This window comes from Thrips palmi, unplaced genomic scaffold, assembly GCF_012932325.1.
Source record: "Thrips palmi isolate BJ-2018 unplaced genomic scaffold, TpBJ-2018v1 HiC_scaffold_6, whole genome shotgun sequence".
Taxonomy (NCBI): Eukaryota; Metazoa; Arthropoda; class Insecta; order Thysanoptera; family Thripidae; genus Thrips; species Thrips palmi.
Genome location: NW_023144633.1, coordinates 4,167,894 through 4,182,184, shown reverse-complemented (window position 1 = coordinate 4,182,184; position 14,291 = coordinate 4,167,894). Strand labels below are relative to the sequence as shown.

Below are 14,291 nucleotides of genomic sequence, written 5' to 3'. Positions count from 1 at the left end.
AATCCATTGGTGGGGTCACACGTTCGGTTCGAGTCCCATTTAGCGACTCTGGATCCCAAAACGCGTCTAGAGTTTTGTCCGCCCCCGCCGGTCTTCTGGCCCACTGTGCGGCGCGCGGGGTGCTGAACGGTGAGGCGCAGACGCACCTGTAGAACGTGAGCACGGCGGCGACCAGGCAGCCGGCGCCGTTCTCGGGGCCCATGAGCTGGCCGGCGATGAAGGAGACGTAGGCGACGAGCAGCGACACGCACAGCGAGGCCAGGTTCTTGCCCGACAGGTTCCTCAGCTCGGGCACCAGGGCGAAGGCCAGCAGGTGCAGCAGCAGGAACACGATGGACACGCCCAGCCCCACCAGCGTCACATACCTGCGAGGCACACTGTCAGCAAGCCGCGCAAGCCGGCGCATAGGGTTGCCAACCTCAGCCTGCCCACTTGGCGATGGGCCCACTTTGCTCTCCAGACGGTGCCTGGTGCGCAGGCTGATGTTGGCAACCCTAGCGACATAGGGGGTGGCACCTTGGATGGAACTCTGATGGAGCCGAGAGCTCCGCGACGTGCGAAGCTCCCGCCCCGCCGCACAGTGGGCCAGAAGACCGGTGGGGGCGTCCAAAATTCTAGACGCGTTTTGAGCTCCAGAGTCACTAAATGGGACTCGAAACGAACGTGCGACCCCACCAATGGATTGCTCTCCGAACGAGGAATCCATTGGTGGGTTCACGCGCTCCATTCTAGTGCCCTTTGGCGACTCCGGAGCTCAAAAGCCGTCCGGGATTTGAGCTCCAGAGTCGCTGAATGGGACTCAAGTCGCACGTGTGACCCCACCAATGGATTCTTCGCTCGGAGAGCAATCCATTGTTCGGGTCACACGTTCGGTTCGAGTCCCATTTAGCGACTCTGGAGCTCAAAACGCGTCTAGAGTTTGGGCTGCCTCCACCGGTCTTCTGGCCCACTGCGCGCCGAGCGAGCCGAGGGATTGCTGATGACGCACCCCATGTACGGGCCGAACTTGTCGACGAGCTGGGGCCCTTCGACGATGCAGATCTCCAGCTTGCCGTCCTCCGTGACGCGGAACTCGCCGCGCTGGAACGTCCTGCGGTACGCCAGGACCGTGGCGTTCTGCCGGTCGGCCGACAACTCGAACTCGAACGGCTCCAGCAGGAACTTGGGGCAGCTGTCGAACGAGCGTTCCTGGTGCACGTTGTCGTGCTGGTAGTGGTCGCGGTCGCCGCGCGGCGTGGTGCTGTCCCCGTTGATGGTGACCGGGATGGGCCTGGCGGGCACCAGGTGCGACGGCCTGGTGCCGTTGACGCAGTTGCCGTTGGCGGACATGGCGGTCACTAAGGGCCCGGACGCCGGGCACAGCACGGACCGACACATGCGGAAGAAGGGGTCGTACAGCTGCGAGCTGGGGCACGCCGTCACCTGGGGGGAGCGACGGTCAGTCAGGCACGCCACAGTGGGCCAGAAGACCGGTGGAGGCGGCCGAAATCCCGGACCCGTTTTGAGCTCCAGAGTCGCTAAATGGGACTCGAATCGAACGTGTGACCCCACCAATGGATTGCTCTCCGAACGGGGAATCCATTGGTGGGGTCACACGTTCAGTTCGAGTCCCATTTAGCGACTCTGGAGCTCAAAACGCGTCTTGTGTTTTGACCGCCTGCGCCGGTCTTCTGGCCCACGGCGCGTCGGAATTACACTGTGAAAATCCGAGAGACGCACCACGCCGACGTTGATGCCGTCGCTGTCGTTGAGGTCGAAGAGCACGGCGAAGGCGGTGGGGCTGAACTCCTTGTTGTGGAAGGACCGCGTCGGCGCCTTCTGGCACTGCAGGAAGTGCAGCCCGATGTTGTTGCAGATGGCGCAGTGGGCGTTGCGGTACGGCGTCTTGTCCAGGTACACGTAAGCCGTGTACGCCTCGCAGCGGGACCGGACCTGCGGGGCACACGAGCGGTCGGTCAAGCCAAGCGGGCAGGCAGATAGTCATACGGACTGACAGGGACGAGTGCACGATCATGTGTGGTCTAGCCCTTAATGGTAATGGCGGGTAGGCCACCGACCCCCACGCGACGCAGCCGTGCTAGCCGGGCTTGCCTACCCCCGACTTCGCAGGCGGACAGAAAGACTGGTAGACAAACAGACAGACAGACAGACAGACAGACAGACAGACAGACAGACAGACAGACAGACAGACAGACAGACAGACAGACAGACAGACAGACAAACAGGTGAACGGACGGACGGACAGGGGTGTGGGAGCTTCGAGCCGCTTGAGGTTCGCCTCGGCCGGTATAACGAGTCACCCTAGTAAGGACGGCCACGTCTCGTTTCGCAGTGCAGGCGAGCTTGTGTCGGACCCGAAACGGCATACGATCATGTGTGGTCTAGCCCGTAGTGGTAATGGTAATGGCGGGTAGGCCACCGAGCCCCACGCTTTACACCCGTGCTAGCCGGGCTTGCCTACCCCCGACTTGGCAGGCGCTCGGCCGGCAGCGGTGATCTCAACGGTGGCCTGCAGTTAGACTGATTCCGAGAGTCGTTTCCGTCGCTCTGTCTCTCTCGCACTCATGGGGCGACCCGTCGTGTGCGAGAGAGACAGAGCGACGAGAACGACTCTCGGAATCAGTCTGCTGCACCACTTTCACTGGGTCACTCGGCTCCGGCAGGACTCGGACTCACAGAGCCCTTTCGTCGCTCTGTCTCTCTCACACTCACGGAGCGTCCCGTTTAGGTGAGAGAGAGAGAGAGAGAGAGAGAGAGAGAGAGAGAGAGAGAGAGAGAGAGAGAGAGAGAGAGAGAGAGAGAGAGAGAGAGAGAGAGAGAGAGACAGAGCGAAGGCTCTCGGAATCGGCCTGCTGGAGGACGCGACGGTACTTGTTTACTGCCGCTCAGTGTGTCTCCAGGCCGCCCTACTGAACCGAAGCCTCCCCCTCCCCTTCCCACCTTTGCCAGCGTGCAATGAGACGTAATCACGCTGTCATAACGGTAATTATGAGAACAGGTCCCACGGGGCGGGGCGGGGCGGGGCGGGCAGTGCGTACGCCACCGCTTGCACGCTGCCTGCAGCCTGCGCGCAGAATGGCGCCGATAGGCATCTGTCCCGGAGAGGGGCGGGGCGGGACCTCACCGCCGGATACCGCCAAGCGTTGCGTCGCTCTGTCTCTCTCGCACCCTTAGGGGAAGCCCCGCGAGAGCGAGAGAGACGGAGCGACGAAGGCACCGTTCGGAAGCGGCCGCCTTGCCTCTGCTATTCAAAGGTCTAATGTGTGCGGACGATGAATACGCCCCGATGGAGACTAGTTACTGGTTGCCTCGCCGCGTGCAGGCAAGGCAGGCAAAGGCTGCTGAGGCTCGTTTGGCCGGCCAGATTGGCAGCGCTCTTAGCCCGCCAAGGCTGGGCGTCAGGCGGCACTCCTGCCGCCGCACAGTGGGCCAGAAGACCGGCGCAGGCGGGCCAAAACTCTGGACGCGTTTTGAGCTCCAGAGTCGCTAAATGGGACTCAAACCGATCGTGTGACCCCACCAATGGATTGCTCTCCGAGCGAGGAATCCATTGGTGGGGTCACACGTTCGGTTCGAGTCCCATTTAGCGACTCCGGAGCTCAAAACGCGTCTAGAGTTCGGGCCGACCGCGCTGGCCCACTGTGCGCCTGCTTTGAGCCAATCGCTTACCATCATAAGTATTTCTGACCCCCAAATCATCCCTTCCAAAAAGTCAATCTTATAAACAAATTATTTCTTTTTCCACTTTAAGGTGTGTACACTGTGAAACCAAACGTGGACAAGTCCACACTTCCTAGTGCGGCGTAAGTCTCCACACTTGGAAGTGCAGAGTACTACGCAGGCCTCCACACTTCAAGTGTGGAATAGTGTGGAGTAGCTCACAGAGCCCCTATCTCTTTGCATGGTGCAAACGTGGACAACTCCACGTTTGAAGTGTGGAGACTGCAAACTCTGCACTTCCAAGTGTGGAGACTGAAAATTCCACTCCTCCGCATTTCAAATGTGGAGTTGTCCACGTTTGGTTTTACAGTAGTGTAGCACCGGACGGTCGCTCCTCTCACTCACCTCCTGGTTGGTCCAGTTGGGCGCGCACGCCCGCACCGTGTCGGCCTGACAGCGGCGCACCAGGTGCTCCGACGTGTCCGGCAGCACGGGGTCCACGTGGCACACGTGGAAGTGGTGCGTGGCGTTGCCCTCCGGCCCCGCGTGCGCCATGGCGTGCGCGTGCGTCGTGGCGCTGGTGGTGGAGGACGAGTTGGTGGAGGCGTTGGCGGCGGTGCGCGGCGTGCGCACGGGCACCGCCATGACCCACGACTTGATGTCCGCGTGCCACTCCAGCCCGCGGGAGTAGTCATCCCTGCCGACAACAACAACAGCAATAACGCGACGGTTCAACAACAACAATAAACAACAGCACAGCGCACAGTGGGCCAGAAGACTGGTGGGGGCGGCCAAAACACTAGACGCGTTTTGAGCTCCGGAAGGGTTAAACAGGACTCGAACCGAACGTGTGACCCCACCTATGGATTCCTCATTCGGAGAGCAATCCATTGGTGGGGCCACACGTTCACTTCGAGTCCCATTTAGAGACTCTGGAGCTCAAAACGCGTCTGGGAGTTTTGGCCGCCTCCGCCGGTCTTCTGGTCCACTGTGCAGCGCGCCGTCCACCGCCTACTCACACGGAGGCCTTGTAGACGCTGGGGCACTCGAGGCGGGGGTTCCAGACGTCGACGCGGCCCTTGGTGCCGTCCATGTCGCCGTGGCACAGCGCGCAGAAGGCGTTGCGGTACGTGAAGCCGGAGGAGTGTGACGTCACCGGCATGCTGCTCACCGGGTCGGCCTGGTCGTCGCCCATCTGCAGCACAAGCAAGCACAGTGCAGCGTTAGCCGTTCCCCTTGCTCGTCCGGTGGCTCACAGTGGGCCAGACGACCAGCGCCGGCGGCCAAAACTCTATCCGCGTTTTGCGTTCCAGAGTCACTAAACAATGCTCGAACCAAACGTGTGACCCCACCAATGGATTCCTCGTTCGGAGGGCAATCCATTGGTGGGGTCGCACGTTCCATTCGAGTCCCTTTTCGCGACTCTGGACCTCAAAACGCGTCCGGGGTTTTGACCGCCACTGAGCGCCTCCCGAAGGCAGCCAGACACTCACCTCGCAGTTCTTCCGGACGTCGGCGTCCTCCCAGCCCGGCGGGCACGAGGACTTCATGTAGATGCCGCCGAACTGGCGCAGGTCCACGCAGGAGAACACGGCGCCGGAGCGGCGCTGCTGCGCGGCCGCGTAGTGCGGCGAGTCCACGCAGCAGTCGCCGTACTGCGCGCACAGCGCGTCGCAGAAGCAGTTCCGCTCCCGCCAGTCCAGGTCGTCGCCGACGCGGGAGGCGGCCGCGCGCCCGCGGCCCTTGGGGGTCTCGCACGAGGAGCGGCCATCGCACGTCCTGCGGGACAGAAAGCAGGAAACAGTGTCGTCAGTTGCACCTCGACGGAGGGGTGACAGCGTCCAGTCGCACAGTGGGCTAGAAGACCGGTGGAGGCGGTCAAAATCCCGGACGCGTTTTGAGCTCCAGAGTCGCTAAAAGGGACTCAAACCGAGCGTGTGACCCCACCAATGGATTCCCCGTTCGGTGAGCATTCCATTGGTGCGGTCAAAATCCCGGACGCGTTTTGAGCTTCAGAGTCGCTAAATGGGACTCGAACCGAACGTGTGACCCCACCAATGGATTGCTCTCCGAACGGGGATTCCATTGGTGGGGTCACACGCTTGTTTCGAGCCCTGCTTAGCGACTCTGTAGCTCAAAACGCGTCTAGAGCCGGTAAATCCGCTAAAAGGCCCAAATTCCACCTGCCTCGCCCTCCTCGCACCGCGCGGCCTTGAGGGCCGAGGGCGTTGTGCAAGCGGCAAGAGCGGCGCTGTAAATCCGACGCCGGGGTCATTAGGGGCGTGATTTGCCGCGGCGGACCGCCGCCATATATTTCGAGTATAGCGGGCGAAGCAGGCGAAGCGGGCCCTGGGAATGGCGGAATGGAGGAAAGGCGGCAAACGAACCGGATTCCGCGGTCGCCGCAGCACTAAATGCACGGCCCAGGGCCGGGGCTGGGGCAGGCCAGGGCGCGAAATGAAAAACGGGCTGGAACAAAGACAGCCACAGCCACACACACACACACACACACACATACATAACAAAATCACAAACACACACATGCACGCACACGCACACACACGCACGCACGCGCCTCGGAGGGAAAAGATATGCCCCTCTAGACGCACGCTAGACGCAACTCGGCGCCTTGGCGCTGCGGCTGGCTCGGCCCCGTCAACGCCAGGCAACGCCATCGAGGCCTGGACGCTGGTGGTGGATGCTGGATGCTCCGAGGCACTATTAGCCATTAGGCCAGCCGTTAACCAGTCGTTGGCTCCGTTTGGCTACATCGGTCACGCGTGGACCCTGACGGCGCCTGACGGCGGGGACGGGGTTTGTTACCGCCGCGCGCGCACCGCCTCCCGCTGCAGGCCCTCAAAGTGCCCCGTCCATCATCGGGCCGGCCGGGGTTGCTGCCGTGCCACTGTCCCCGCTGTCCGCGCCACTATACAGTGCACAGAGCACTGCGCCGCGTTACGGCCTCTTAAGTTTTCGTCATGTCGTTCGGTTGGCTCACTAGTGGAACGCATTCCGGGGACGCACGAGTTTGTTTGTGAGTGTGTATGACGTGTGTGTGTGGTGTGTGTGTGTGTGTGTGTGTGTGTGTGTGTGGTGTGTGTTCAACCCGCGCCGCGTATGGTTTTTTAAAAGACAGGTAACGCGCCGAGAGAGTCAACGATGACGACGACGACGACGACTCGGGTGGGCTGCATCATAGTGGTCGTCACGTGCGCGGCGAGAGAGAGAGACAGAGATAGAAATCCCGCCCCGGTTTTCCCCCTAAAGTGGCGTTTGTTTCGGACACTTTGTATTCGTCGCGTAACGAATTTTTGCTCAACCCGTGCGGTCTAGAAAAAGAGACCAGCGGGCAGGGAGGATCTGGACTGCATAACAATACGCACACACAGACACACACACAGGCACACGGACACAGACTCACACACACACTCACGCTCGTCAGGAGTCCTCGTCCAGATTAGTCCCCGCATGTCTCCTCACGCTCCGCGCCGCTCCGCAACTGATGCAACACCACAGCCCGGCGCCTCGTTGGGCCTCTGGCCGAACAATTGTGCATTGTGCCTCGAACCTCGGACCTCGAACCGGGCGCCCCGAAGTCCCGACCCGGATCAGGCCCCAATCAATCCCCGGGGCGACCTCTTCGCGCCCAGTGTTTCAAAAAGTGTGCCAACGTCGAGGTGCAGGTCGTCGACGGCGTGGTCGAGGTGCCCGTCGTCATAGTGCAGGTCAGCGTCGGCGTGGACGTGGTTCTCGTCGTCGCGGTGGTCGCCGTCGTGGTGGTGGTCGTCGTCGTCGTGGTGGTCGTCGTCGTCGTGGTGGTCGTCGTGGTGGTCGTCGTCGTCGTGGTCGTCGTCGTATTGCTCGTCGTCGTGGTGCTCGTCGTCGTGGTGCTCGTCGTCGTCGGCCTGGTCGTGGTGCTGGTCGCCGTCGACATCGTCCTGGTGCTCGTCGCCATGGTGCAGGTTGCCGTCGACGTTATCCTGGTGTTCGTCGAGGTCCTGCTCTACATCGTCGTCCTCGCCATCGTCGCCGCCTCGGCCGCCATCCTCCGTCTCCTCGTCGCCCCGCCCCGCCCGCACTCTTAGCCAAACATTGTTCCCAGGGCCGTTCCCACGTGGGCGTGGAGGGGCGTGGCGGGGCGCGGCGGGGCGTGGCGGGGCGTGGTGGGGCGTGGCGGGGCGTGGCGGGGCGTGGCGGGGCGTGGCCGAGGAGAAAGGACCTGCCGGTTATCACCTGCCCTGTCCCACCTGCTTCGACTCAGGTGGAAACAGAAGCCACTTGAGAGCCGCCGCCGCCGCCGCCGCCGCCGCCGCCCCACCCCGACGCCGTGAAGGCCGTGAAGGCCGGGTCGAGGCCGTCCGCTGCCCATTGCCCACAGGCCTGGCATGAATCAGACTAGTGCTCTTTCACTTGTGTCTCTGCGTCCTCTGCGTTCGACTGTTGGGCGTCGCGGGCGTGGCCGGGCGTGGCGGGGCGTGGCATGGCGTGGTGTAGTGGGGCGTGGCGGGGCGTGGCATGGCGGGGAGTGGCGCAGCGCGAGGTGGCCGCCCCACAGTGGGCCAGAAGACCGGCGGAGGCGGCCAAAACTCAAGACGCGTTTTGAGCTCCAGAGTCGTTAAAAGGGACTCGAACCAAGCGTGTGACCCCACCAATAGATTGCTCTCCGAACGAGGAGTCCATTGGTGGGGTCACACGTTCAATTCGAGTCCCATTTAGTGACTCTGGAGCTCATTTAGTGACTCTGGAGCTCAAAACGCGTCTTGAGTTTTGTCCGCCTCCGCCTCCACCGGTCTTCTGGCCCACTGCGCGCCCTGACTCATTCAGCAGGTGGAGCAGTGCCTTCGAGTCCGTGCAGGATCACGACGACGTCGCACAAACTTTGCGAATCATCAGAAGTGAGTGAGGTTGCCACCCGCCGCCAGACGCTGACAACCTGCCGACGCGTCCGACGGACTAGAGCAGCGCCGCCGTGTGGCAACACTATGAAGCCCGGAAGGCGGCGTCGCCGTCGGCCACATTTTTTCCCTGTTTGAGGCTTTCGCCGCGTTGTGCCATCTACACCGCAAGGCTGGTGCCGGGCCGGCCGGCGGGCCGCACCTCTGGCAGACGATGTAGATTTCTCTGTCGGTGAGAACAGAGCGGACAGGACGGACAGAACGCGCGGGGCGCCGACGGGGCGCGGCGGGGAGAAAAAGTGGTTGCAACACAACACACTGCGAACTGCGAGCGTGTTGTCGTGTGTCTTTGATTTGATTTCGACCCTCCCATACGCGTGCCCGCCGTGCCGGGCTGCGGGCCGCTTCCGAGCAACAGTGCCTCGTCGCTCTGTCTCTCTCGCACCCGAGCGGGCGCGCCCGTGAGTGCGAGAGAGACGGAAGGACGAAAGCACTTCTCGGAGTCGGCCTGCTGCGTCTGCGTCCCGAGGGGCACTCACGACCCGAACAATGGGCTCGGCGTCGAAGGCAGCCCGCGAGGCCCGCCGCACAGTGGGCCAGAAGACCGGTGGAGGCGGCCCAAATTCTAGACGCGTTATGGGCTCCAGAGTCGCTAAATGGGACTCGAACCGAGCGCGCAACCCCACCAACGGATTCCTCGTTCAGAGAGGAATCCATTGGTGGGGTCACACGTTCGGTTCGAGTCCCATTTAGCGACTCTGGAGCTAAAACCGCGTCCGGGATTTTGACCACCTGGCCCACTGTAACCGCTGTGCCGCGCCCGGCCCGAACGATCCGAACCCGCAGCCCGGTGGACAAGCTGCGGAATTCTGGAACTTGTGAAGCAATCGATGACAAGTGTGTTTTTCGGCGCCGTCAGGCCGTCAGCGCAGCGGGGCGTCGCCGTGGCCGCTGACGGCGGGCTGCTGGTAGCAGCAGTGCAGGTTCGGACCATCCCAAGGACCATCCCGATGAACGCACCCTGAGCCAAGAGCGGGAGCAAAGTGCGACTTGTTGCATTTCTCTCAGTCGCCTGCTGGTCTTCCTGTAGACTGATTCCGAGAGTCGTTTTCGCCGCTCTGTCTTCCTCGCACTCATGGGGCGTCCCCTGAAGGTGCGAGAGAGACAGAGGGACGAAAACGACTCTCGGAATCAGTCTGCTGATGCCTCAAGGCAGGACTCCCCCTGGATCCTGCCTTGAGGTATAATGAGGAACCAAGCAGGCAGGGCAGGCACGCCATCCTACACAAAACGGCTCGATCGCCAAAACAGCCCTTAAACGTGACACGCGCGTTTGGCGGCGGCGCGGTTTGAACCCGCGACCGCGGCGTCACCCCGGCGTGCCGTGAGGTGTGAGGTCTATCGCAAGTCGCGCTGCGTGGCGCGTGGCGTGGGAGGTCGCGGTTCGGCGCGATGCTTTGGGCGATCGCGGCTCGGCGGCGTGCTCCTGCGGCCTGCGGTCGAGTTAGAGAGGGAGCGGCGACAATCAGGCTGTGGACTGATTCCGAGGGCCGCCTTCGTCGCTCTGTCTCTCTCGCACTCGTGAGGCGTCCCCTATAGGTGCGAGAGAGACAGAGCGACGAAGGCGGCCCTCGGAATCAGTCGACTGGCGGCGCGAAAGGGTGCGAGAGAGCGCGAGGCACTGGAGCAGGACGGTCTAATCATGCAGGCTGACGACACGACGGTACGACAAGTACGACACGGTGCCCTACCCCACGCCTCGAAAAGCCACAGCGTCCCTCAGTCAGTCCGTCGCGCCGTCGCGCGCGCCGTATGGAAATGATGCTTTCTTCGGCGGGGCGTTCCACGGGGCGTTCCACGGGGCGTTCCACGGGGCGTTCCACGGGGCGTTCCACGGGGCGTTCCACGGGGCGTTCCACGGGGCGTTCCACGGGGCGTTCCACGGGGCGTTCCACGGGGCGTTCCACGGGGCGTTCCACGGGGCGTTCCACGGGGCGTTCCACGGGGCGTTCCACGGGGCGTTCCACGGGGCGTTCCACGGGGCGTTCCACGGGGCGTTCCACGGGGCGTTCCACGGGGCGTTCCACGGGGCGTTCCACGGGGCGTTCCACGGGGCGTAGGGATGAAAATGCCCGGAAAGTTTCCGGAAACATTGGAAAAAAACAGTGTTTTTTTTTTCCGTTTTTTTCCCTGGCCTCGGAAAAATTGGAAAGATTCAGCCTGAAAAGTAGGCAAAAAGTCGGGCATTTCGCCTGAAAGTAGGCTAAAAGCATACCTTTAACCCTACTGTGAACACGATTCTCAGTGCACTCAAACTACTTATACCCTGTTATGACTCCTTCTCGTGCGTTTTTTGAGCTTGCTGTTGTTAATCTCGGGTTGTCAGTATAGGTAAAGTTGTAAAAAAGCACAAAAGTGGTAGGTTTCATGTGCTTAAAAACTAATTTTTCCTATTTTTCCTTTTTTTCCAAATTTTCTGGGTTTTTTTCCAACTTTTCCGGGTTTTTTTCGACCCTTTCCGGAAAATTTGCATCTCTAACGGGGCGTTCCACGGGGCGTTCCACGGGGCGTTCCACGGGGCGTTCCACGGGGCGTTCCACGGGGCGTTCCACGGGGCGTTCCACGGGGCGTTCCACGGGGCGTTCCACGGGGCGTTCCACGGGGTGTTCCACGGGGCGTTCCACGGGGCGTTCCACGGGGCGTTCCACGGGGCGTTCCAAGGGGCGTTCCACGGGGCGTTTCACGGGGCGTTCCACGGGGCGTTCCACGGGAGTTCCACGGGGCGTTCCACGGGGCGTTCCACGGGGCGTTCCACGGGGCGTTCCACGCTGCTTTTCCCTCCGCGACAAGTGACATACAGTGCGCCGAGGACCTGTTCGGGCGGCTTCGGCTGGAATACCGAAGGGAGCCGAAGGCCGTCCTCATTCATCATGCGTTTGTGTGCGTGCGGCCGGGCGGCGCGGCGCGGTCGCCGGGTCGGGGGAAAGTACCAGGCAGCGCCACTTGGAGGTGAAGAAGAACGACAAGTTGAGCTGCTGCTTTTTTTCTGGTTCGCGTTCGACGTGTGCGCGCGCGGGCGTGCACAGTGTAGTGCAGCAGGCGAGGACAAGTTCACCGTGAAAGCGTTGCAGCCCGGTGCACCTCGCACAGTGGGCCAGAAGACCGGAGGAGGTGGCCAAAATTCTACACGCGTTTGCAGAGCTCCAGAGTCGGCAAATGGGACTCGAACCGATCGTGTGACCCCGCCAATGGATTCCTCGTTCGGAGAGCAACCCATTGGGGTCACACGTTCGGTTCGAGTCCCGTTTAGTGACTCTACAGCTCAAAACGCGTCTAGTGGTTTGGCCGCCTCCACCGGTCTTCTGGCCCACTGTGCGAGGTGCACCTCGCGTCCGCGACGTAGGTCAACGCGTTTAGCGGGATGCCCCGCCACGCAGGTTGCACGCAGGCAGCCCGCTGCGTTAACACCACGTAATTGAATGATGCTGTTACGCTGTGACACCTGGCTGGGTGGGCCCGGGGGGGCACGCCTGCGTCTCCACATGGGAGCTGCTCACACAATGCGCCCCGCCCCGCCCCGCCCCGCCCCGCCAACGCTTTCTCCGCGACAGGGCCGCGACCCCCGGGACCCCTAAACAAACTGCGCGCAAAGGCGGTGACCCCTGCCCCCTGGCCCCGCCCCTGGCCCCGCGCGCGGAGACGACGCAGCGACGCCGCGGGGCGCGTCGCGGTGCAGTGGGCGGGGCTGTTGCACGTTGCAAATTAATTTGTATCGATCAGCAGCGATTGGCAGCCGTCCATCGGACAAGGCCACGAAGGTAAATGAATTACGAAGCAGTTCTTGCAGTTGCTGTTTCGACATTTTTTTTGGCCAAAGTCATAACTGCTAAATTTTAGCTGGTTTTTTTGTTCTGTTTATTTGAAGGCACGGGGAGGAGCAAAAACCTGGTCGCCGCAACGGTCTCCCTCCGCCTTGAGGGCCCATTAGTGACGAGGGGAAAATCATGTCGGCTGATTGGGTCATCACATCACCGGCCGCCCCCGCACATTTCGTCACAGCTCATCATCCCGGCGCCAAATTAAAACGGATTTGTTGTGTCCTCCAAAATGGAGAGGACGACGTTTTGTGTGTGTGTGTGTGTGCTTGTGTGTGTGTGTGTGTGTGTGTGTGTGTGTGTGTGTGTGTGTGTGGACACGCCCCCGCGGACACCTTTCCCGCCGAGAAATAATTAATTAATGGATGAAAGGAAGCGATGCCGAATCCAGGTCACGCGCTTGGCGCTTCGTCTTCAGTTTTCGAGCGGCGCGGCCCCGATAGCCTTGACCGACCGCGCGGTTTGAAATTCATGTCAGAGAATCCGCGCATGCGCGGTCTCGGCGGACGTGCAGCAGCGGCGTCTGAGCAGGGAGTGGCAACGCAGAGAAAACTCGAGGAAATTCGAGTGGGGAAGGGAACTGCCAACGTCATACATGCAAAAACAAAACAAAATTTATTTCGGAAAGTTAGTGTTACCCCTCCACAGTTGTCCAAAAGACTGGTGGAGGTGGTAAAAATCCCGGACGCGTTTTGAGCTCCAGAGTCGCTAAATGGGACTAAAACAGAACGTGTGACCCCACCAATGGATTGCTCTCGGACCGAGGAATCCATTGGTCGGGTAACTCGTTCGGTTCGGCTCGAGCCTCATTTAGCGACTCTGGAGCTCAAAACGCGTCTAGAGTTTTGTCCGCCTCCGCCGGTCTTATGGCCCACTACTGTGCCACTACTATATATGACGATCGTGACGCTCGGCGATGAACAGTAACAGAAGCTGACATGGAAATCGGCGTCGGCACTCCGAGGCCAGCCGGCCGACCAGCAGGGACTGCAGGCAAAACGCGGATCGGATCGGTCTAGCCAAGCCGCGCCATCGCCGGCAAGGTTCAGTCACAGAGACAAGTGGAAAGCGGCGCAACATCCAACATCCTCAATAAACATTACGATGCAAAACGTTTTATAACGACTCACCATTAAAAATGCCCCGTGCAAGCCCGACGCCGCGGCGCGGCGCATACAGGGGGTTACGCGAGTGCGAGAGAGACAGAGCGAGGCGCTTTAGCCATTTCCGAGGGCCGGGCTATGGCCGGCCGCTGGAGTCGCGGAGAAAGCATGGGGAACATCATAAACAAGACGAAGAAGAAGCAGACGATGCTATCAGGCGCACAATGTATCCATCCGCTATATTATTAATACCCAACCGATTAAGCCTCGGCCGAGTGTCCGGGCGCGATTCCGTAACCACCTGTTGCCGTTTTTGACCACTTCTTACTTTCAACACGGTACGTACCTTTTAAACCATTTCAAACCGATTTCAAATTTAGATTTCAACTGGTTCAGTATGTACTGTGTTCGCGTTGGTTTGTCAAAGGCCTGTCTTGTGTCACCCTCGCGGTGGACAAATTGCAGAATGCATAACCAAAAAGTAAACAACTGAGTGCACACGAAAGGATTGACCCAGAGAGTGAGCGGTAATTGAACCAACCCCGGACAGGAACCTCTCCCGACAAGTCTCTCAAATTAATTGCCGCGTTGCACGCCAGGCCGGCCGGCCGGCCAGCAGACTGATTCCGAGGGTCGTTTTCGTCGCTCTGTCTCTCTCGCACCCCTACAGGATGTGCCGTGAGTGGGAGAGAGACAGCGCAGCGCGATGAAAACGACTCTCGGAATCAGTCTGCATGGCGGCCAGGCTCCATGCTGCG

The 14,291-nt window shown here is 61.0% G+C and overlaps 1 protein-coding gene across 1 annotated transcript in view; it reads right to left on the bottom strand.

Moving 5' to 3' along the window:
* LOC117651838 overlaps nucleotides 1–14,291 on the bottom strand; it is a 61,896-nt gene that overhangs the window by 2,108 nt on the left and 45,497 nt on the right. The window contains exons 3-8 of the mRNA XM_034396247.1: nucleotides 5,154–5,439; nucleotides 4,680–4,855; nucleotides 4,066–4,357; nucleotides 1,720–1,932; nucleotides 989–1,422; nucleotides 147–365 (exon numbers count right to left, since the gene is read on the bottom strand). Of these exons, the coding sequence (XP_034252138.1) occupies nucleotides 147–365; nucleotides 989–1,422; nucleotides 1,720–1,932; nucleotides 4,066–4,357; nucleotides 4,680–4,855; nucleotides 5,154–5,439 (1,620 nt within the window). The remainder of the gene's footprint in view (nucleotides 1–146; nucleotides 366–988; nucleotides 1,423–1,719; nucleotides 1,933–4,065; nucleotides 4,358–4,679; nucleotides 4,856–5,153; nucleotides 5,440–14,291) is intronic.